Genomic DNA, 25,044 nt, shown 5'->3' with positions numbered 1-25,044 from the left:
TAATTTATACCCAAGAAGTCAAACTTGTAGGCTTCATGCACCACTGATCAGGGCCCTGCCTCCAACTCTGTATCCTGGTCACGTTAAACACATCCATGGTTTCATCAAGACTTTAAAGCAAAAACTACAGGGTTCAACCAAAATTCATTTGTGTTGCAAAAGCAAAACAGGCCAACCACAGGATTTAGTGACTGATATGTGATTGTAACTGTAACTCAAAAGCTACACCACCTCTAAATCAACATGCTGATCATGAACACTTGAGAAATCTTTGCAATGTCACCCAGTAACCACGTAGGCTCTTCTTTCAGAGAAGCTAATAAAAACAGAGGTGTGCTGAGTTTGTATCCCACACCGTGTACTTAACCAGCTCCATAATAACACAAAAGTGAGTGAAGCAAGTAGCAATCACACAACTATCCCTGCTGTAATGCCACATTCAGACTCCTCTACCTGTCCGTAATGATACACGAGGCTCGGTTGCAGTCTATATTATTTATGTTCACACTCAATTATTTATTTTCGAGCTCACCTGAGAAGATAAATAAATATGTGATGCAGCTGAAGTGCAGCATGACTTGCTGTTGCGTGGGTCCATGTAGCGCTAATGATGTTCGGCCACCGTGAGCTGCCAGAGCAGCTTCAATTCAATTCTTAAGTCCTTTAAACTCTGTTGGAGGGATGAGCACCGTTCTTACAAAAGATATTTCTTCATTTGGTGTTTTGATGATGGTGGTGAAGATGATTGTTTAACACAGATATATTCCATAGTTTGGGTTGAGGTTTGGTGACTGTGAAGGTCATAGCGTGTGATTCTCATCATTTTCCTACTCTTCAAATCTACGGTGACCCCCAGTGCCCCAAACGGAAGCATCTGCGTTCATTATGTTTCTAATGTATTCAGGTTTTTCCTTGAGTTTGTTGCCTGTTTGCATCTGCTACTACAAAGAGCATCAGCAATGTGTTAGTGGCTCATTCCTGCTGTTACCTCACCTCATCTGCCTTGGTTGCTGTGTTTACACTTGCACAGATATCAGCGCTACGAGAGAAAACAGATGTGTGTGGATGCGGCATCTCATTTTATAAAGCCGGAAGGTCCTCGCAGACGTTAACTGCGACAGCTTTTTAATGGCATCCATTTTGTTTCTTAAAAGATTACTTTTACGGCGTTTAAGGTTTTGTTAAATACTTTATACAGAGGAGGGATGAGGACGATCGAATGAGGAGACTTAACATGGGTCGTTGAGTGAGTGTGTGTGTGTGTGTGTGTGTTAGAGGGAGGACAGATGGGATCTGGTCAGATGCTGTGGATCATTAAACACAGATGAAGGACAGACAGGACTTGCCTCCAGCCTGCTCTCCATCCTTTCACGTCGCTGTCTCTTTCACCTCTTTGTGTCTCTGGCTCTCTTATCAGTGGATGCTCCTCTAACATTAGCACTAATAGTGTTATCATGGCTGCTCATATAACTTCATTACCCTGATATGACTTTGTTCTTTATTCCCTCTGCCCTCAACCTATCTCTCTCTCTGTCTCCCCGTGTCTCTCAGTGGTCAAAGTACACAGAGGGAGGACGATCACCATTACAAAAGATGATCTTGAAGGTGAGAATGCTGTATTTTTATTTCCTCGTGTATAATTTTGTCATAAAAAGATGCCATTTGAACATTTTCACCCCTGATTTCAAACAGCATCTACATTTTACAGGCATGCAGGGTGTCGCCTCCTCACCTCTGGGCTGCCTCGGGCTCGTGGCTTAATGTACCTTCATATTATATTTAACAACGTGTTGCAGTAATTGTATGGCTGAGGCAATGAGCATTTTTCCCATTTGCAGAAGGGAAAAGAATGAACAGTCCCCCGGTGGTGTCCTAAATGCACATAATGGCCGGAGGAAGTGTGAATGCCTGTGAAGGGGACTGATAACCTTGGCAATGTAACTCACAGGCAGAGACAAAGGGAGAGGAGGAAGATGTTTAAGGAGGCAACCAGAGAAGACTCCATACTTCCTTTATCCTGTTCTTTTATGGAGCAGAAAATGTGTTTGCATGTGTTAGAGAAATACAGAAAGCAAGCATCGGATGTGTTTCTGCTCAATAAATGCATACAGTCTCTTTTCAAAATAAACTTAAAGCATAGGTAAAAAAAACGAGAAAAAAAATGGAATTTACTTCCTTAGATTTAAGAACCAAAATTATGTGTTTAGGTTTAGAGAAAAAACATCATGGTTTGGCTTAAAATAAGTACATTTATTATCAATATACATGACTACTGTAGCATGCTACACATACTAGCACACTACGTTGTTATTAAAATGACTTGATTGACTTCCGGTTTCACATGGCAAATAAACAGCGGTCTCCTGAGTGAAAGTCCGAGTTTGTTTGACCCGTTCACCTCCACTTCCACCCACCCTATGCAGACTATTTTGCTCTTTATACTACAACAGTTGCACAGAGTTTCAAAAAATGCCACTACCTGGTGTGTCTCATACCACTTCTAGATAGTGAATGGTGCATCAGTATCTGTTGCCGAGGACCACTGAGAAAGCGTCAGTATTTGACTAGTTGGGAGTGAGACCTGATTGCCCATGGAGAGGTAAATTTTGCTATCAGTCAGGCTTGTTTAAAGGCAAATCATTGTGTAGTCACTCAGCATATGTACACCCATACTGTCCACACATACACACATACAGTGTGGTCTGTAAGTAAGATGAAAGGGATGCTTTATGTCATTGGTTTAGCACATTGGATTTGAAAGCAGACAAACAGTAAAGAAATTGTGGTCCTTTTTGTTGGTAATCCCCCAATTAAGGGAAATACATTTAAATAGAATATTTATACATAACATTAATGTTTGGTTGCAAATTGTTTGCTGTCACTTAAATCTATGACCTATAAACAGCGTGCATCCACTCAGAGGCATAAATATAGATGGTGCAGGCAGGGGCACTGGGGCCCATGAGGTTAGGGGGCCCAGAGAGAGCAGGTCCTCTTCCAATATGTAGGGGAGAGAACGGGGCCTTGCAGGTAATTCAGATTGCCACCTTAGATATATGCCTGTGTTAAAAAAAACTCACATTTAATATAAAAAATGGTGCCATTTGCTAGGCTATATGCGTTTGAAAAAGAAAAACCCATCACCATCATGGTTTTCTTAGTAACAATCTATAACAAAATATGTCATAAAATATATTCTTATTCTACACAAACTATAAATTAGCTATAAAAATATTCAATTTGGAGCGTCGGTGCCTTAGTGGTAGAGCAGGCACCCCATGTATAAGGCTGTTGCCGCAGCGGCCCGGGTTCGAATCCAGCTCGTGGCCCTTTGCTGCATGTCATCCCCTCTCTCTCTCTCCCTTTCATACTTACCTGTCCTGTGCATTAAAGGCAAAAATGCCCAAAAAAATATCTTTAAAAATATATATATATATTCAATTTAATGAATAATTCTTTATCTTCTTTGGTATTGTTGTCAAATATGTACAGTACAGGCCAAAAGTTTGGACACACCTTCTCATTCAATGCGTTTTCTTTATTTTCATGACTATTTACATTGTAGATTCTCACTGAAGGCATCAAAACTATGAATGAACACATGTGGAGTTATGTACTTAACAAAAAAAGGTGAAATAACTGAAAACATGTTTTATATTCTAGTTTCTTCAAAATAGCCACCCTTTGCTCTGATTACTGCTTTGCACACTCTTGGCATTCTCTCCATGAGCTTCAAGAGGTAGTCACCTGAAATGGTTTTCCAACAGTCTTGAAGGAGTTCCCAGAGGTGTTTAGCACTTGTTGGCCCCTTTGCCTTCACTCTGCGGTCCAGCTCACCCCAAACCATCTCGATTGGGTTCAGGTCCGGTGACTGTGGAGGCCAGGTCATCTGCCGCAGCACTCCATCACTCTCCTTCTTGGTCAAATAGCCCTTACACAGCCTGGAGGTGTGTTTGGGGTCATTGTCCTGTTGAAAAATAAATGATCGTCCAACTAAACGCAAACCGGATGGGATGGCATGTCGCTGCAGGATGCTGTGGTAGCCATGCTGGTTCAGTGTGCCTTCAATTTTGAATAAATCCCCAACAGTGTCACCAGCAAAACACCCCCACACCATCACACCTCCTCCTCCATGCTTCACAGTGGGAACCAGGCATGTGGAATCCATCCGTTCACCTTTTCTGCGTCTCACAAAGACACGGCGGTTGGAACCAAAGATCTCAAATTTGGACTCATCAGACCAAAGCACAGATTTCCACTGGTCTAATGTCCATTCCTTGTGTTTCTTGGCCCAAACAAATCTCTTCTGCTTGTTGCCTCTCCTTAGCAGTGGTTTCCTAGCAGCTATTTGACCATGAAGGCCTGATTGGCGCAGTCTCCTCTTAACAGTTGTTCTAGAGATGGGTCTGCTGCTAGAACTCTGTGTGGCATTCATCTGGTCTCTGATCTGAGCTGCTGTTAACTTGCGATTTCTGAGGCTGGTGACTCGGATGAACTTATCCTCAGAAGCAGAGGTGACTCTTGGTCTTCCTTTCCTGGGTCGGTCCTCATGTGTGCCAGTTTCGTTGTAGCGCTTGATGGTTTTTGCGACTCCACTTGGGGACACATTTAAAGTTTTTGCAATTTTCCGGACTGACTGACCTTCATTTCTTAAAGTAATGATGGCCACTCGTTTTTCTTTAGTTAGCTGATTGGTTCTTGCCATAATATGAATTTTAACAGTTGTCCAATAGGGCTGTCGGCTGTGTATTAACCTGACTTCTGCACAACACAACTGATGGTCCCAACCCCATTGATAAAGCAAGAAATTCCACTAATTAACCCTGATAAGGCACACCTGTGAAGTGGAAACCATTTCAGGTGACTACCTCTTGAAGCTCATGGAGAGAATGCCAAGAGTGTGCAAAGCAGTAATCAGAGCAAAGGGTGGCTATTTTGAAGAAACTAGAATATAAAACATGTTTTCAGTTATTTCACCTTTTTTTGTTAAGTACATAACTCCACATGTGTTCATTCATAGTTTTGATGCCTTCAGTGAGAATCTACAATGTAAATAGTCATGAAAATAAAGAAAACGCATTGAATGAGAAGGTGTGTCCAAACTTTTGGCCTGTACTGTATATGCAATGATTATTTCTGGGTAATATGTATGTTGGTGTTATACAGTGTCTCCATTTTATCATGTGACAAGACAATAAGATTACACGGTAACAAGTTTCGGCACATAAATAGTAACTAGCGTGCACTGGGGCCCATTGTAACTGCCTTACCCCACTGCATCTACTGCTAGCTCACCTAGCACCACTGAGCTAGTTAACCTTACAGCTCAGCCCAGTAGGACGCCATGATTTGTTAACATCTCGTATTGTCACAAGCACGAGCCTCTCCTCCGTGACTAGGTGCATGCTAACTTTTGCGCAGTGATACGATTGGTGGGTTTAGTCCGGTAAAGAGAAATTAGTTCCTACATGAAACTGCTTACAACAATTTATGCCCTTTTTATGCTGACTTTTGGTGCTGCACACGAAATTTTGTTGTGTTTTTTTATACGCACTGACAGTAAATATCTGTCTATCTATCTATCTATCTATCTATCTATCTATCTGTGGATTATCTTGAGTAACTGGGTCATGATTTCTGGAAGGAGATACTGCTGTGGAGTTTTTCAAGTGTATTTTTTGGCACTTTGAGCACCACAAGCTGAGTGCCATCTAGTTCCATTATAATCGAGAGAAGGCAGACATCTCTCTGGCTGATATTGCCAACACTCGGCAAGGTATGGAGTATGAAGCTAGAGCCAGGAGGTGACTAGTTTAGGTTAACATAAAGACTGGTAACCTGACTCCAGCTAAAGTTAAAGAATATGCGTAACTGAAACTAACACTTTGTTCATCTTGTTTAAATTAGTACATAAACAAGAAATTAAACATGACAAGTTGTGGTTTTACAGGGAATTACTTGCTGGAACTATTTAATGACATACAGCAAAGTTAATCGCCTCCAGCTCAGTACTTGACGGACAGATGTGAGAGTGGTATCAATCTTGTCATCCAACTCTCGGCAAAAAAGCAGTCAAGTAAATTCACTATTCCTTTAAATACAACAGATAAAATACACCTTTAAGTGGTGAAAAAGAAATTATTTATTTGAGGTTTTGTATCAGATATTTTGTCATCAGACTCGTCAGCTTGTGAAACACATCTTGAAATGAGGTCAGGCAACTATCTTGACCTATCATGAACAGTTTCCCCTCTTTGACCCTAAATCCCTCTTTGGTTTGGATTCTTCAGCGGCGTGTTTTGGATCATTTTCCTGCTGTATTGTCCTAAAATACAAAAGGCCTATGAGTCCTACACCGTTCACCCAGTGTGGCAGTGAACAACCACCTCACCCTTAAAATGAAGTATCTAACCTCTTAGTCACGGTTTCATTTCAACTCCAATGTGCTTGTGTGCAGAGCTACTATAATGAAAAAATACTAACAGACTGCACTGTGTGCACCCACACACACTCACACGCACACACAGGACTGCTGCTTCTACCAGATCAGCATCTCTCATTTCACCGCACTCTCTTTGCTGTGGAGTTCGTCTCTGATCCACGCTGCAGCTCGGCAGCTCTACAAATAAAGAGACAAGACTTACAGAAGACTTTTGACTAAATCTGAACACTTCGATCGTCCTTGAGTCACTTGGAGAGTCATTGAAAGTGTGCTGACTCAAGCCATTTGACTGCATGTTATCCGGTATACTTATGTATTAGGAATGGAGGTGAAATTCGGGGCAGCGAGGTAAATCTCACCCATTGTGTGAGTGACTCAGATCTGCCAGACAAAGCATTAAATTTCCTGATGCAAATATTTCAACAAAAAGAGCGTTAAAAAAGGCCTCAGCAAGCACTTTTTGGACTCCACATTGTCATTCTCTCTGACCTTGTTCTAACTTTTTTCGCTTTCCTTCTCCTCTTCCTCCTCCTCCTCCTCCTCCTCCTCTCTGTGCTCTGCAGGTGAGGTCAAAGCTCCTTTCCCTCCCACAAATGTCCACGCCTGCGAGGTGAGTGACACCTATGTGGTGCTCAGCTGGACTGAGCCTGAACCCAGAGGCAGGGAGCCGCTCTCCTTCTACGTGGAGCGGGTCAGTATCTTCACGGACACACACACACACACACACACACACACATAAATCCATATTACAATTACAATCTTGTGTTTAATGGCAATAAATTTTGAGACACATAGGAGGTTTAAAAGCTGATGCACTGAAGGAAGCACTGACATCTGAAGTCTGAGAGCAGGCTGCTATTTTTGAGCCGTGTTGTCATGGAGAACTTAGGTGATTTGGTGTGTTAAAAAAATGTTTCTGCCAGATCCGGGTGCTTTTTTGAATACACTGACAAGTATATACATTTTTATGCCTTCGCGCTGGCCATAGCTGAAGGTATAATGTTTTGGGTTGTCCGAATGGATACTTCTGTACATCCCATTGCCATGAACGCAATATCTCAAAAATGCCTTGAGGAATTTCTTCAGATTTGGCACAAACGTCCCCTTGGACTCAATGTGATTTGATTTTGGTGGTCATAGGTCAAAGATTAAGGTCAGTGTGACCTTGCATACGTCTCATTCTCATGAACACGATATCTCAAGAACACCCTGAGGGAATTTCTTTAAATTTGGCACAAATGTCCACTTGGACTGAAGAATAAACTGATTCACATTTAGTGGCTGGAGGTCAAAGGTCAACCGTGAGTGTGACCTCACAAAACATATTTTTGGCCATAACTCAAGAATTCTTAGGCTAATTATGACAAAACTTCACACAAATGTCTAATAGGATATAACTGATAAGTGATGACATTTTATGTCAGCTTCACAGTGACATCATGATATTCTGCATGTAGTACTGAACTCTAATGTTGGGTGCCCACCTTGAAACTGTGCTGATTGTATAGATCTTCTGTGCTGCTGGGGGGAAGTGTGTATGAAGGTCAAGGTCAAGGTCACATTTATTTCTATAGCACATTTAAAAAGACGGAAGTCACCAAAGTGCTTTACAAGAACATTGTGAAAAATTACAATACCATACAAATAGAATGATGAATACCAAAAATATAAAAACAGATACAAAATACCAAAAACAACAACATCAATTACACATAGCAAAACCTGAGACAGAGCACACCTATATCACACAAAGTCAAGTCTGGCTCACAGCGGGTTCAAAAGCCAACGAGAAAAGGTGAGTTTTTAGAGATGATTTAAACCTTTCCAGGGATTCTGCATGTCTAACATGCAACGGCAAGCTATTCCAGAGCTTGGGAGCAGCCACTGAAAATGCTCGATCGCCTTTGGTTTTAAGCCTTGATCTGGGCACTTCAAGCAGCAGATCACCTGAAGACCTAAGGCTGACTGGATTGTGAGCTTTTAACAGCTCCACCAGATACTGAGGGGCCATTCCATGTAAGATTTTAAAAACAAACAACATTTTAAAATGTATTCTAAAATGAACAGGAAGCCAGTGTAAGGATATCAGAACAGGTGTAATATGGTCCCGCTTCTTGGTGCCAGTCAGGAGGCGAGCCGCTGCATTTTGGACTAGCTGCAGGCGACGAAGGGTGCACTGATCTAAACCAACATAAAGAGAATTACAGTAATCAAGTCTTGATGATATGAAGGCATGAATGACCCTCTCCAAATCCTTGGAAGAAGATGAAGCATCTATATTTCACAGACGTGGATGTAAACTAAGAGGAACTTGACTGGTGCACGGACATATACAACTGTGGAACGGCAATTCTAGTTTAAACATTTCCATACAAGTTTGACACTTTCTTTGTGCTTATTGTACAGCAATAATAATAATGATGACAGATAATCATCATTATTATCATCATTATGTATTTTATTTATAGCCGCCTTTTAGAGCCCTCAAGGACACCTTACAAGAAACAGTTAAAAAACAAGCAGCAATGTATCCAGACATCATTATATGAGGCAAAAATAATAATTATAAGAACTGGGTATAAAATCATCATCAGCACAAATCTTAATATGTGTGTCACCAATGGATCAAACCGAATATGCCAGCTTAAAAAAGTGTGTTTTCAGACAGGACATGAAAGTGGAGATAGAAACAATATTATTGTGGGAGGGAGGTCCAAAGGTCGGGGGCAGAACGGCTGAAGTCTCTATAACCCATGGTGGTCAAGTGAGCAGATGGTGAAGTGACTTGGATTGCAGAAGAGGACCTGAAAGTATGGTGTGAGGGTGTGGAGATAAGGAGTTCAGAAACTTAGATTGTCTGTGAAGTTTCGTCTCGATCATTGAAGTGATGCAATGTCTGGAGGACGGAATGATGAAAACCACTCTGTCTGGAGTGTTGACTGAAGATGTTTTGTCATTCTTCAAAAAAAAAAAATTTGGTCTCAAGGCATCAGAGGTCAAACTTCTTGAATCAAAACTCAGTTACAGTAAGTTTTGACTCAGGTTTGTTGGAGATTAGACTTTATGAATGATTGATATGGTCCTTTAGTGACAGTCTCAAGTACGTTTTTTGGTCTCTACAAGTTAATCTGCATTCCTTATTTAAATGAGGAGAAACCAATGGCTGCCTTGAAAGTGGGAAATTAGTCTAAGTCTCTTATGGTAACCTTAATAAAATGGGAACCAGTTACATGATTATTAGTTTAAGCTGCTGTAATTGATATTTGTATATAAAAAATGCATCAGATGGTTTGTGTAATGTAAAAAGAGGTCACTCTCAGTGACAAACCAACAAAAAATTTCACGTGAATCCACTTTCCACGCATATTTCAGCATAATGTTGTTTTTTGTTTTTGTTTTTTTAAGGGTTGTTAAGGGTTTTTACAGCAAATTTACTGTTTTGAGTCAGTCTTGCTCTTATAAACCTACTCTTTGCTATCTACCTGATACCAAACAATAGATAGCAAATAAATCGTAAGGGCAAAAAAGGATGGCATTGACCACCTCGATACATTTGCACGTTATTATGTGCATTGAAAAATTTCGTTTCAATGATGTGGTTATGTTTAAAAACAACAAACAAAACAACCTCTTGGTAATGGTTAGGAAAAGATGTTTCATCTTAAAATACCTTGTTTTGGGGTGCACAATCCCAGCAGAAAAAGAAGCAATGTCTTAGTAAAAAGTAACAGCTTTTCATGGCACTATCCTCGCCGACTGGACGCTACAAAACACCCACATTCGGAGCCTAAAAAGCTGCTGGAAACACAACAATGACTCGCTAAAACACAACCAGTTTTGTTGTTTGTTGGTCTCGAACAGTAATCTGTAGCTTGGCGGCCTCCCACCAATACCTTAACCTCCTGACGACAATGCCTGCTCAACGTCGCATCAGAGACATTGATATGATACAAATGAAACATGTAAATGTAATGCAGTGAAACATTTAGCTGCTCACGTGACAGATATTTCCCTCAGGAGTGGGTGGAGAGTCAAACAGAGCTAAAAGGAGACTTGCATTAGTCAGACTACCAGACATACAACTTCAAATAAATGCTAATCTTGCTCCGGATATGCTGGATGAAAAAAAAAAAGAGAAACTGTTTGCCCCTAGGAGCCCTTTAAGGAAGTAATGAGCAGGAAAATGCCGCCACTGTGGAGCTTCTTCATTAGTGTAGAAAACAAGAGAACACACACCCACACACACACAAACCTACAAAGAAATATTCACTAAAACAATCAGATACAGAAAAGATCTTTCTCACTCACAAAAACACATGTACACAAGTTTAAATGCGTTCAAACACGGCCCATTGTTGTAATCAGTAATACCTACACATCCACAGAACACAGTAATCAATGTTCTTGCATCATCAGTTCCTCCAGTCGCTCGCCGGGTCCGGGCAGTCAGGTAGTGGAGCATGAGCCAAATTAACAGCAGGCTCCTGACCACAGCACTAATTAAAGAGACAGGGGGAGGAAACACACACAATTCTACCACTGTGGTATCAGTTTAAATAGGAATTTGTGGACTCATTAAAAGCGAGCAGACCTTGATGTTGCTCTTTCGCGCCGTGTGCTTTGGCTTCGGGGGTTTGATTTTCTTGCCTGCATGCTTGAGTTTTTTTACTTTGTAAGTGATGATTTAAAACTACCTGGATGTTAGATCTAAAGGTTTTGATTGGCTCAAAATGAGCCAGAAGTTCTAGTTTTAATAATTAACGTAACCTTTTTTTAATGATACACACAAGGTAATGTCTAGAAAAGAAAATCCAGCTTTCTGTCACCCAACACATGATTCAAAGGATGGCAATATAACATTTTCCTCCAACATATCAACTGACCTATTCTATACAACAATAAAGGGCCTCCGCTCTTCAATATCAACCCAGACGCCCGACAGCCTCTAGCTCCAATAATCAGAAAACTGCCACAGGAAATAGATTTTTATTGGACTTTTATAAGTTGCCGGGGTAATAAAACTGTCAAATCTGTCAAAGGCATCTGAAATTACTAAAGTCTGCAGCCTCACTTCCGCTTATATAATGAAGGGAACATTCAAATATCCCTCTCGCCCTTAAGCAAGCACTTTATAATCACTGATCTCCAATATTCTTTTGTTAGGTTTTCCTCCTCAAACAGGGAAATGACAGTGAGGAGAAGAACTGAAAAGTAAGCGCACACTATAAAAGAGAAGGCTCACCATCATTTGCCAAAACAACTAACTGACAAAGATGGATAATATATGTCAGGATGAGTCACTGGTTGTTTACCTGCATATCCATCTGTCTTTTTTACTCGCTATCTGAAATTTCTTTTGCCTTTCTGAATCTGAAAATGTATTTATACTTCTGTCTGCAACTTTCTTTCACTATCACACCAAACTGCCAATCCTTATTCCTCTTAGCCTTTGTCTGCATGTTAAGTGGTTTGCTTCAAACCTCTGCAACCGCCAGTTAAACTACAGAGTGACTGTACAAAAATCAGAAAGCGTTGTTGGCCTTTTTAAAGAGCATTTGGCAGTCTTGGCACATGGATCCTCCTGCATATTTGAAGGATACTGAATAATGAACATGTCCTTGAGATAGATGCAGATAGATGCTTTTGAAATTATCTTTGTGTGCGTGTGTGTGCGTGTGTGTGTTTTTATGTTGCTCTTGGATCAGTCTCTGGCAGGGACAAGCACCTGGGAGCTGGCCAATCTGGACATGGAGGTAAACTCTCCCAGGTTCCCAGTATTTGACCTGGTCAAGGGCAAGCAGTACTGCTTCAGAGTGCGCTCCATCAACAAGTACGGTGTCAGTGACCCCTCCGAGCCGAGCGCGCCGATCTCCTTGGGAAAGCCACAAGGTGAGAAATGTGCTATGTGCCGTACTGTAACCGTTCATCACTCTGCCTGTTGTAAAGGTCAATTGGATTTTGTAGAGGTGTACCTGCTGCAGTTGTGCAAACATAGATGATCATAACGGGTTATGTTCAGCTTGATCTTCTGGAGATTAGTTTATATGAGATCATTTGTTTGCGTGTGTTGCTGCACGCTGCGTTGAATGTGCACAGTTATCACTCAAGATTAGAAAGAGTAGTGATATGTGTGGTGATATGAATAGGTCTGTGATATGTTTCAGAGGCTAGAACTCCGATACTCATACACTTTGATGAAGTATAACAAGCAATGTGTTGGATATATCGGCCATAGAGATGTCTGCCTTCTTTCTAATATAATGGAACTAGATGGCACTCAGCTTGTGGTGCTTAAAGTGCTGAAAAACTACATTTAAAAAACTCAACAGCAATGTCTTTTTCCAGAAATCATGACCTGGTTACTCAAGATAATCCACAGGCCTTGTTTTGAGCAGTGTCATGTAGGAACTATTTTCTTTCTACGGAACTACACCTGCCAACTGTATCACTACACAGAAGGAAGCGTGCGAGCAAATTACAGCCTTAATGTGTGAGAGCACCAGCTTCTCAAAGCACTTACTGACAATAGGAGTTAGTGCTACAGAAAGGTAGGCATTTAGGCACCTCACAGCAGGTTTTTTGGGCACTGGGATAATCATGTAGGTGTGAAGCATGTTGGGACAGCAGCTTGTTGTAATGACAGGTTAAATATGTTGGTTAACACTCCTGTAAGCTGGCCAGCACAAACCTTTTAATACCCGCCTGGGCACTTCATCTGGGCCAGCTGCCTTGTTCACGTTGACTTCCCTCCGGACGGTCCTGTTTAGAGCCAGTCATTGGTTTGTCTGATCTGGAGTACTGTAGAAACATGGTAATACAAAATGGTGGATTCTGTGGACAAGGAAACACTCCCTATGTAGATGTAAACATGTCATTTTAAGGTAGCCTAAAGACAATGCTCAATATTTTCAGGTGATTATCCACAAAAGAGAACACACTTATTACCTTATATTCAATCTCTGCCAGTATCTCCCCCTAAATCCTACACACCCAACCTTTAAGTGCACTACTTGGGTAAATTACTTTGTCTCTTTCCACAAAGGTTAAACTTATGTGCATCACTATATGAGGTTTGCTCATTTCCAAAATTAAAGGATGAGTTGATTGAAATAAATCTTGTAGTTAATTTCCATTTGATGATTAAAGCTAAAGTTTTCCGTGACAGCCTGTCCTCTGATTCCCATCAGCGGTGCCAGCTCCACCTCACTCTGCAATAGCCTACAGAGACACAGACACCTCGGTGCTGCTCAAGTGGCAGGAGCCTAAAGACAAAGACGACATCGTGGGCTACTACGTGTACTGCTGTGAATGTGGCAAACAAGACTGGCAGACCGTCAACAACAAGCCTGTGACCAATCCCAGGTAATAGGACACAACAACGTTAAAAAAATAAAGAAACATTTCCACTAAATATTTCAGTTAATAAAGCCACACTGAACTAAAGATGTAGTCATTGACCAGGATGTGACTCATATTCAGTCTGCTTGAACTTTATCCCTCCTCCTCAGATTTACAGTCCATGGTCTCAAGAACCGACGGAAATATGTGTTCAGGGTGAAGGCTGTGAGCCACGCAGGAAACAGCAACTACTCAGATGAGTCTGACCCCATCCTCGTCAAAGCCGCCATATGTAAGTGCACCCACGAACAAGGTCCCAGAAATAGTGGGCATGATATTTCCTTTCATTTTCTGTTGCTTTTACTAATCAAGAAACTCTTGCAGAGGTTTATTTCAAAGCAGGTAATATCAACTGCTGCATTTTTGTCAGAGGGTTTGTAAAGATTTCTTATTCTTAGAGCTACCCAGTGCTAACACAGTAAAGAATACAGATAGATAGATTCTCCACATTACATCAGAGACATTTTCTGTGTAACTCTGAGTTAGAGTTAGACCAATACACATCTTTTCTCAGCATGTAAGATCAAAAACTTTTGCTTGTGTGTGTGCAGTGCAGTGTTGACTGGATCTTATCTTATAAGTATAATTGTCAAGAACTTTCCAAACAGACTTATTGATGTTTGTAGTTTTCTTTTCAAAGCCTCAAGAGCCCTCTCTGATAATGCATTCTGTGAAGTTGAAAAATGTATTGTAGAAAACTTTGCAGCTTGTCAGGTAAGACAGAAACACTTAAAAATGTTTACTTAAAGGTCGTGTATGTAACTTTTTACATACATTAATTGTTTTTATTGCCAGTGGGTGGATGGATTGTAATGTAACTTAAAATCTGAAACCTTCCCCAACTTTCTCAGTTGCCTTTAACAGCCTGTGGATGTGATGAACCTTGACCAAGAACCCCTGTTCTGGCAGCTCCCTTCAGCTCCCCTACAGCGCTGCAGTGTGCAACAGTAGCTAACAGCCACGAAATGGAGCCCGCTAACGTCAACAAATGACCAGCACCCACCACAACACAGAGGTCACACTGTGTTTCTGTTATATCCGTAGTGGCAGCAGTAGCCCAGGGACGGACCTTCACTTATTGCTGAGGTTTGTGCCGACTGAATTTGAGCTATTACAGTCACTAACTGAAGGTTCGTCTCTGGAGCTGCTGTCCGCTCTCCTCTGGGCAAAGTAATCTCTGAGCAGCAGGGAGTGAAGCTAGTAGCAAATTTTGCATTCAATAGCCTGACACCCATTAACCAGTAACCAACCAGTTCTTTTTTTTTTCTTGTGGAAAAAATATAACGAAAAATAAAAGAGGCCCTTCCCTTTAGTCCAGTGCTCCATTGAGTCAGTGAGCTTCAGGGCTGCATTCCAAAGTGTTCTCCACTTAGAGGTGGTGAAATTTTAATGTTTTGTGCTCAGTTCAATTCAATTCAATTTTATTTATAAAGCCCAGTATCACAAATCACAGTTTGCCTCAGAGGGCTTTACAGCATATGGAATCCCTCTGTCCTTGGACCCTCACAGCGGATAAGGAAAAACTCCCCAAGAAACCCTTTAACAGGGGGAAAAAATGGTAGAAACCTCAGAAAAAGCAACTGAGGAGGGATCCCTCTTCCAGGGCAGACAGACGCGCAGTAGATATCGTACAGAACAGATCAACATAATAAATATACAATAATCCATATGACAAAATGGTATATAAAGTGAGACAAAAAGAGATGCAGGGCAAACAGTAATGACAATAGCTACAATGACATTAATTTTTGTAATAATAATGTAATAATAATAACAGTAATTTTGGTAGCATATGTTGTAAGTATATACCAATATATGATAGTATATGAATATTACAATAATAATCATGTGTGTATAATAACAGTACAAGTATGACTAATAATAACAGCAGCAGTAGGACGCATCAGGCAGGACCACAGCAGCAGCGTAACCACGACACATGATCCAGGCGTAGCTGCGATACGAGGGAACCTGTGAGACAGTGGAGCACAAAGGCTCTGGAGAAGAAGTTAGTTAGTGACATGCAGTAAAGCTGAGTTTGTGACATGCAGTAATAGGACATGACTGTTATCAAATGAAGAACCAACTTTTCAGAATCTGAGAGCGAGAGGAGAGAAGGGGCTCAGTGTATTATAGGAGGTCCCCCGGCAGACTAGGCCTGTGTCAGCCTAACTAGGGGCTGGTCCAAGACAAGCCTGAGCCAGCCCTAACTATAAGCTTAAATAGGAAATCAAATCAAAAAGGAAAGTCTTAAGTCTGCTCTTAAATGTGGAGACGGTGTCTGTCTCCCAGACCGAAACAGAAAGATGGTTCCACAAAAGAGGAGCCTGATAGCTGAAGGCTCTGGCTCCTGTTCTACTGTAAATGTCTTGCCTTTTATTTTAGTTTCTGTTGGCTTTGCTGACAAATAGCTGGCTAGCAGCACTAACATGCGGAATCGTGCCAACTGCCCAACCTCCAGTTTCCACTCGTTAGTTGCTAGCCTTGGCTGCTCTGCATGTTACATCACCTGGGTGGGAGCTAGCTAGCGGCGCTGCTAATTCAGAGATAACTGCCATAGATTTTAATAATAACTAGACACCGGATGGTAAGATGGCACCTATTCATTCCAATGGAGTTGCTCGCCTGGCGCAATACACCTCCGGATTTACTTCCATGTTATGCGGCCCACTGAATATACGCAGTAGTGTCTCTCTTGCTGGCTCCGCCTGCAAGTTTGCGCTGGGCTCAGAGACTTTACATTATGATGGCATCACATATTTTTAAATCATTTTTCTCAGCCATGGATCAAAGATTCATAATAGAAAGGGTCATAACGACCTCGTTTGCAGTTCTAGGTGTCTTGTCAACACTTCTATGGACGTCTTTTTTACAATGGTAAATTTTTTCACTGCAATACTACAAGTTGCCACTAAAAAAAACTGACAGCAAGGCTAAACTGCATTCCTGGGGTACGTCCCAAGTCTCTTATTTTATACTGCTAATTCCTAACTCCTTACTTGAACCGGAAGTCGTTCGAGCTCCGCCATCTTTAAGGCCGTCTCATGTCTCTTATTCCTGCCAGTAAGGAGTTAGCGTTAAGCCTGATTTATGGTCCTGCGTTAAATCAACGACGTTGCTACGTCGTAGGGTACGTGGCTACGCAGAAGGCTTGCCGTAGCCCCCGGCGTAGCCTGACGTGCACCTCCCCAAAAATGTAACTACACGTCGAGGCGACGCAGACCCAGCGCAGACCGAGAGGGCTGTGATTGTTTTGCTTGGTAGCAGCGCCTTTCCGGTTCCATATTTCCAGATTGCGCCATCCCCACCATCTTTAAACATCTGTTGCGATGTAGATGTTGCACATATGTTGCAGTATTAAGGCCCATTTATGTTCAGCGTTCAATACGGATACGGACGGAGCCGTCTGTCAGTGCTCCGCGTTCATTTCTCTGTGACCGGAAAAGCTGGAAGCTAAACAAAGAATTAACTAAAGATGACGATAACCATTCAGGAAAGGAACGCAGCCTTCTACAGCCTCCTACCGCTCTGGTGGTGAATTGCACTGCGACGAAATGGAGTGACGGAGAAGTTCGAAGGGTTCACGACGGCGTCACGGCAACGACGTAGGTACGTTGTAGGTACACTGCAGGACCATAAATCAGGCTTTAGGCGTTAGGAGGGATCTGTTAGGTGCGATGAGTAAGGTAAGAGAGGTTCCTAACAGGAAGTCTTTTTCAGCTTGAGGCCATGAGGTATAAATACCCGCCCCCTTCGTCTGTCTCATTTGAATGAGATGGCGGAGAAATAGTGCAAGTGTACCCGTTACATGCATTCTTTGCAATGAAACGCTGTAATTCACATGCCTACGTGACTACAAAGAGTAACGTTAATGATATTTCATGCAAGACTGTCATGTTGTAATTAAGTTTATTTCATTCACAACCCGTTGCGGTGTTCAGCGGACTGTCTGTGATGCGTGGCTGTTAAATGTGCAGCTGCTCGAGTGATATAACACCACGCACACACACATACACATACACATGCACAAACACATTTGCCCATCATTAATTGTCCTGCATGTCATGTGAGTGGAATAATGTTTAATAGGCTGTAGGTAATATTAATTATTATTATTGTTTTCATTAATGTTGTTGTAAGCTACTGTCATTACCGTCTGTCCTGCATCTCTCTCTCTCTGTCTCTCTGTCTCTCTCTGTCTCTCTGTCTCTCTTTCTGTGTCATACTGATTACTGTTAATTTATTATGTTGATCTGTTCTGTACGACATCTACTGCACGTCTGTCTGTCCTGGAAGAGGGATCCCTCCTCGTGCTCTTCCTGAGGTTTCTACCGTTTTTTCCCCCGTTAAAGGATTTTTTGCGGAGTTTTTCCTCATCCGCTGTGAGGGTCACAGTTACGGCTTTGATCAGCGAATATAATGTGACTTGGGATGTACGCCAAACGCTGGCTCCGTTATGCAGCAAATCCAGCTGTGCCGCCCAACGCATTGCACTGGCAGAAGGGCTTAAATTAGTGTGTCCACCTGGGTGTTGCATTTCCATCACTGCTGGTAAAAGCCAATCAGAGCTGGAATTTATAAATACCCTGAATACTGCAGAGTCATTTGTCTTGAGAGTGAATGCCAATTGTAACCTTTCCCATTAAATACAAAAGCCAGATGTTAGCGGGTGTTAGTGAGTTTTTGTCTGGTGGGAAAGAGGCTATAAAAAACCTTTAAATTGGACAAGGAAGAAAAGTATGCTCGGGGAAGAACAGCTTATAATGTGCGAAAACACTTTTTAATACAGCTGGAGTCATATTCTTCTTTTAGATTGTGCTCCTTCCAAATGTCAGTCTCCTTATGTTTTGTTGTGTAGCCATCACCTGATGACTGTACATCAAATGAATGCTTCCTGTTATTGTGGCTGGTTTATAGCAGTGTGGAGACGTACCTGTTGAAGAGCCACTGATCGTTCTTACTTCCTACGTTGCAGCCTCAGATAATGTGCTCTGCAGTCTGCGGCACGTTACAATGATGACTCATTTTGCTTGCCACTCACTCACCAGAATATTCTCACATCTACTCTGCCACTCAGCCATTACCTGAGGATAAATGGCTGCAGCCCAATTCTTTGTGAGGAATACATTTTTATCAAGCAGTATATGAGCTGAATATTTCTTCCACTCTCATTCAGGAATGCTCAGTATAGGGTTATGAATTTGCAGCTCCAGACTGGCGTTGAAGTCGGCTCAGGAGTTATTGGCGTTTCTCGGTCTATTTAGCAAGAACGGTTGCCTGCTGAGATTTTTCTCCTCTATCACCTATATTTTTTCTGTTTTAATTCCTTCTGGTTGCTCCAGCTGTTCCCTCTGCTCCTTCTGCCATCGCCCTGTTGCTGTGCACTGAATCAGAGATGGTGTTGGGCTGGAGGGCCCCTGCCAGAAATGGGGGAGATCCTGTGCGTGGATACTACCTGGACCAGAGGGAAAAGGACATGACAACATGGAGAGAGGTCAACGCCAAGCCTGTCAAAGAGAGGCAGTATAAGGTCAGTAAACCTGCAGCGTGATGCAATTATGGCATGGTGTGATGCTAGCGGTATGTCCACAGGTCAGTGAGTCACTCCTAAGCCCTGAGGAAAAGCGCTGAGCTTTGAAGCCAATTTTCTGTAGTCTGTATTTGACATTCAAAAAGGCAAATCTGAAGACTGACAGGTAGTTAGCCAGTTAGCACATTAACAACACAACCCAATGTTAAAAATAAAAATGAAAACTACCGTGCACTACTGAACATTAACACAAACAATTACAAACCGTTACTGCTAAAGAGTTCAATGACTAACTGCATAATCTTACCTAGTATAACAAGTTTGTTTCAATCTCACTCCCTTTAGATTTTGGTCCTTTGTTTACTTTCCTCACTTTCATTTCTCATCTTGTGCTGTGAGCTGAACTGCCAATCAGAGTGATTTCATCGACGGGCTCAATTGTCTCTGACGGTAATTCAGTAGGCTGAATTAGCTGAAATAAAAGCCAGACACAGTTGACCTGACATTGACTGACAGCTAAATAAAATAAAATAAAAATAATAATAGACTTTATTTATGGACTTTTTGTACAGGAGATGAAGCTCAAAGTGCTTTGCAATAAAAATCAAAAAGCAACACATGCTTTTCTACAGCTCTAGGTGGAGTAGTAGTAGACATTAACATTTTGCTTATAGCACCTGCTATGCCTAAGTACAGCCTCACACAGCTGCTAGCGTGGCTGCAGACTCTTGTTTCTGGTGCAGACTTTTTTTCTCATATCATCAGCCTCATCATATGCATGAAGCAGTGTGGACAGAGGTTTTGCATAATGCACATGTGAACTTGCAGTATCCATAATGTACAACAATGTATTTTCTGTTCACTGACACATGTATAAGAACAAAGAATTTATTTTTTTTTCAACTTTTAATGAGAACAGGGTGAAAAGAGTCAATGAAAAGTCCCTCAGTAAGCACAACGAAGAGATTTATAGCACCAATAAGGGCTTTACTTTCAATAAGTTACCTCTCCATTTAGCAGTGGCCTCAAAATAATGGAAATATTGGCTAAAGCTCCCTCATCCACATTGACTGTGTCACTAGGCAACAAGCAGTGTCCATGGAGACCTGGAGGAAAGTTAAATCTTTAACCTGTCTCAGGGAGATTACAGGTGCTCTATAATTAGACATTGTGCGAGTGCGTTATATGTGAGTGGTTGTTTTTAGCTCCCCAGAGAAACAAAGACAAAGCCAATAAGAAAGAAAATGACTGTGTACGAAGATTAGCCTGCTAAGTTGTGAGGTGCAGAGTCTTGGGGATTGAAGACCCTTTTCTCAGAAGTAACCCTCTGATGAGAACATGCAGCTCCACCTTTTGGGGTAAATGAGCAATTTCAACAACCTCATGTCCTCAAAAAGTCCATTCTCCTCTTTTCATATTAGCTGCTGTATGATGTTATTTAAATTAGGCCTCTGAATCCCTGTAGGTAAAGTAGAATAAACTGAAAATTGTTTTTTTGTATCCTTTTTTTTTTAACGGATTGGAGCAGAAAATGTTGTGAAATTTAGCATGACTTAAACTGTGAGGATGTCACCAGTTCTGCCTCATCAGAACAAAAACAGATGATAACCTTTTGTGTTTTTCTCTCATTGGATTGAAATTCCACCACAAACTATCTAAAAATATGCAGATAATTTATCCCAGTTAAAGTATCAAGACAACAATATAAAAATGCTACACTACAAGCCAAAGTTTTCCATTTAAAATTCTACTTAACACTCAGAAATAGAGTTCACAATAACAAAATGATTGCGATATCTACAGAAAATTTGAAAATATGGTAAATAATGAGAATGCTGTCAGTCAAATTCATCTTTAATTTTGTTTATTGAGCATTTTGTCTCTGTTGTGGCATATGAAAAGTGTTATATCATAGGCGACTGGACTTGCTTGAGATGTTTCACCTCTCATCCAAGGGGCTTCTTCAATTCTAACGGAGTGATGCAGAGTTGCAGGGTTTAAACCCTTTGTGGGTGTGGACCCTGACAGAGTCGTTGAGGTCACATGTGAGTTGTTCACCCATCCGTCATGTGTGTTGTTAGAGTTAGGTGGGTCCAGGTGTGAATGGATATTAAGTCATCTGGGGAGGGATTCCAAGACTTCATCGCAGGTGGGTGATAAGTGGTGTCGTAGGCCACCTCCGCTGTTTAACAATGGTCATTCCAATTTGACATAGATGGCTTCTTTCACGCCTCTTTCAAACCATCTGTCCTTGAAAGACATATCAAGACACCACTTATCACCCACCTACAGTGCAGTCTTTGGATCCCTCCCCAGACGACTTCACACCCACTCTCAACTGGACCCACCTAAACCTAAGGACACATGATGGTCAGGTGGGTCAGCAACTCACATGTGACCTCAATTACTCTGTAAGGGTTCACACACACACACACACAGAGTTTAAAGCCTGCAACTCTGTACCTCTGTTAGAACTGAAGAAGTCCAGTTGCTTACTGGAATTTCTCAATTGTGGGATCAATAAAGGTCTATCTTATCTTATAACACTTAAGATTACCATGACCATGGATGACTGAGAATCTTCAACAACATACACTAAAAATACGAGTGTTGGGAGGTGAGGAGAGTCTTTTAATCATAGCTGCACACAATTGTACAAAAAGAGCAATTTCATATATTTAAATGTCAGTTATCGTCAATGCTGATATATCACAGCACCCATATATCAAAAATAAAAATACTACAGAAAAAAATTATCCTTTGAGTGATATGACACGATATGTCACATTATTAGATTGCTAGTACTAGCTATTAAAGTAGATTTGTGTGATTACTGTCAATATAAGGGTCGACCCCCTCTGAGGGCTCACAAAATAAGTTTTCATGAGATCATTTATCAGGAATGAAAATAGAAAAAAACAAAGATCTGCTTAGCAAATTCATATCCACTTCTCTGACTTTTGTCTACAATCTTTTAATCTTTTTTTTTTTTTTGTGGTGAAACTGGATCATTTTCCCTCTTTGAGCCTCGATCAAAGAAGAAGATTTCATGAGAAATATCTCTTCAATGAAACATGACAACAGGCTCAGCTACAGGTCAAACATGTTTTAATGTAATGCATTTCATTTTATAAGCTTATCATAACTATTCTAATGTAAAATCCTAACCTGTAATGTGAATAGTAACTATAGCTGTCAGATAAATGTAGCAGAGGAAATGTTGTAGAGTAGAAATAAAAGATGCATTCAAGGGACATACTCAAGTGAAGTCATAATTGTACTTAAGAACTGCACTTATGTCACTTAGTTATTCCCCCATCACTGCTAAAAGTAATTATAAATGGAGTATTAGGATTGCTTAACTGTAAGCAGGTTTGTCGTAACTAAATCTGCTGATGTTTCCCACCCCAAACAAAGGCTGACTTCCCACCGGCGGATAAAAAAAATGTCAGTGAAATTATTCAAATGCAGCCTGTTTGCCATCTAGTGGATGAAAGCTGTACTTTTATTTTGGCAGACAACCTTTGCATTTCTCTGGGTAGACTGTATATCGATCTGATAAGAAGGTTGCCGTTCTATCTAAATGTGGTTAGAGCAGGATCTATAGATAATGAAGAGGGTGGTAGGTGGGGGGAAATTGGTTTTTAGATAGCGCTTGCTATTGCTGTGAAATAAGCTCCCTCTGGTTGTGTCAATTAGTTGCCAGGAGAGAGGCGAGAGCAGCAGCACAAGTTCACAACTGTTCACAGAGGCGATAAGGGCCTTAAAGTCTAAGTGGCTGTGAATAGGAAGATCAATGAACAGATCAATGAGGCTGAATCCCTTCTCTTCCCAAAGCCAAAGTGTCTCGGGGGCTCAGCAAAAAAATGCTGTGGCAGCAGCAGCAGCAGAGCTAATACCTTATAAAATGCCTGCTTGAGTCTGGTGTGACTGTACGCCCAGGGAACTTCTGCTTCTGTATGACATCTGATTTGTGTTTTCCTTAACAACAGCTAGAATAACAGTGTGTGATTTACATGAATGAGCTAAGTTTTAAGGCTGCATACATGTTTAAACAATGCTTCAAAAAAGTAAAAAAACAAAGAAAGAAAATACATTTATGAGAAGTAAGTAAGTATGATGTTTATACAATAAAATTCAGAGATCAATGATAACAGATGGGCTTTATTACACTGCAGTAATCAGAATAAATACAAATGAGATATTCCATCTGGCCTCCTCTGCCAGGCTTTTCAGTTAACAAAGTTACAGGGACAGTTCAAGCCATAATCAAACAAACATATTTTCCCTCTTACCTGTAGTGCTACTTATCAGTCTGGATTGTTTTGGTGTGAGTTACCGAGTGTTGGACATATCAGCTGTAGAAATGCCGGCCTTTTCTCTAATATATTGAAACTAGATGGCATTCAGCTTGTGGTGCCTAAAGCACAAAGAAAAATACATGTCAAGACTGACAAACAGACCGTGTTGTGAGCAGTTTCATGTAGAACGTAATTTCTTTCTACAGAACTACACTTTCTGACTGTATCACCACACAGAAGGAAGCATGCATCGCCCTTCCACGCGCCTATGTGGAAAGCCTGGGACAGAGAGAGCAAACCCCCCTGCCCTTCCATGCGCCTACATGGAAAGCCTAACTAAAAACATGCAGATATGCAGATATTTGTCATTTTCACTACTGGATACAGGATGTCCATTTATGGTGCATACACAAGATTTAGGGGAACACAGAAACTTTCCTTTGTCAGCAGCTAAATGTGAAAACAGTGAAGGTCAAACATCCAAGTGAAATAGCCATAAGTAAAAGATATGTTTGACTTTACTGAGACTTTAAAGGGGCTCTAAGCAAAATTTAGCAGTGTGAGTTGTTATGGTTCTCAATACTGAGGTAGCTGTTGTATCATCCTTCCACGCCCCTATGTGTAAAGCCTTACGGTAGAGAGAGCAAACGTCTCTGCCCTTCCATGCGCCTACATGGAAAGCTGGAGAGTAGCAGCAAAGACCCCCTGGGAACAGAACAGAGCAGTATCAATGACAAACAGAAATGACATTGATAAGTCAGACACAGGATGAAAAGGAGGAGCTGGGGTGGAGGCAGGTTGCAAAGCGGCTTGCAGAGGAAGCAGCAACAGTAGGCAGGTCAGAGCAGTTTAAATAGGGGGGCCCTGAATGAGATGTGATCTATCAGCTGACTCCCTTCCATCAATCAGCTGCTCCATCAGTTGACTGGTCTGCTTGACATCAGCTCATGTAGCTGGGATATGAGCTGAGGTTGACATCGTGTCCTGCCTGAACTAATGCTATGCTCAATTTCATGTAGCACTAATGAGCTAGCTAAGCCACTGAGACAGCCAAGGAGGACGCCATTAACATTTAATGAGTCTTTCGTCCTTGAATAGGTGCATGCCTCCTTCTGCGCGATAATATGGTTGGTAAGAGGAAAAATATGTAATTCTATTTTGGGGTGAACTGTCTCTTTAAACACATCAAAATTAAACAACGGTGTTTGACCATCTGTACACCTACATACCTTTGGGATTTGTCAAACCATTTAATGGAAAATTGGCAGTCATCAGTCACACTTTCACTCCTAAACACTTTGGATTCTGCCACCTCAGTGGCCAAAGAAAAAAAAAACAGTTCTCAACTGTACAACTGTGAGCTGTGAGATGTA

The 25,044-nt window shown here is 41.3% G+C and overlaps 1 protein-coding gene across 1 annotated transcript in view; it reads left to right on the top strand.

Moving 5' to 3' along the window:
- Window positions 1–25,044, top strand: part of myom3 (myomesin 3) — a 99,681-nt gene that overhangs the window by 49,099 nt on the left and 25,538 nt on the right. Inside the window, exons 13-18 of the mRNA XM_033641227.2 lie at window positions 1,552–1,605; window positions 7,006–7,133; window positions 12,148–12,331; window positions 13,630–13,804; window positions 13,951–14,072; window positions 19,183–19,370. Of these exons, the coding sequence (XP_033497118.2) occupies window positions 1,552–1,605; window positions 7,006–7,133; window positions 12,148–12,331; window positions 13,630–13,804; window positions 13,951–14,072; window positions 19,183–19,370 (851 nt within the window). The remainder of the gene's footprint in view (window positions 1–1,551; window positions 1,606–7,005; window positions 7,134–12,147; window positions 12,332–13,629; window positions 13,805–13,950; window positions 14,073–19,182; window positions 19,371–25,044) is intronic.

The sequence above is a fragment of the Epinephelus lanceolatus genome, chromosome 10, assembly GCF_041903045.1.
Source record: "Epinephelus lanceolatus isolate andai-2023 chromosome 10, ASM4190304v1, whole genome shotgun sequence".
Lineage (NCBI taxonomy): Eukaryota > Metazoa > Chordata > Actinopteri > Perciformes > Serranidae > Epinephelus > Epinephelus lanceolatus.
The sequence above is the reverse complement of the archived record's forward strand: the minus strand, read 5'-3'. Positions and strand labels throughout refer to the sequence as shown.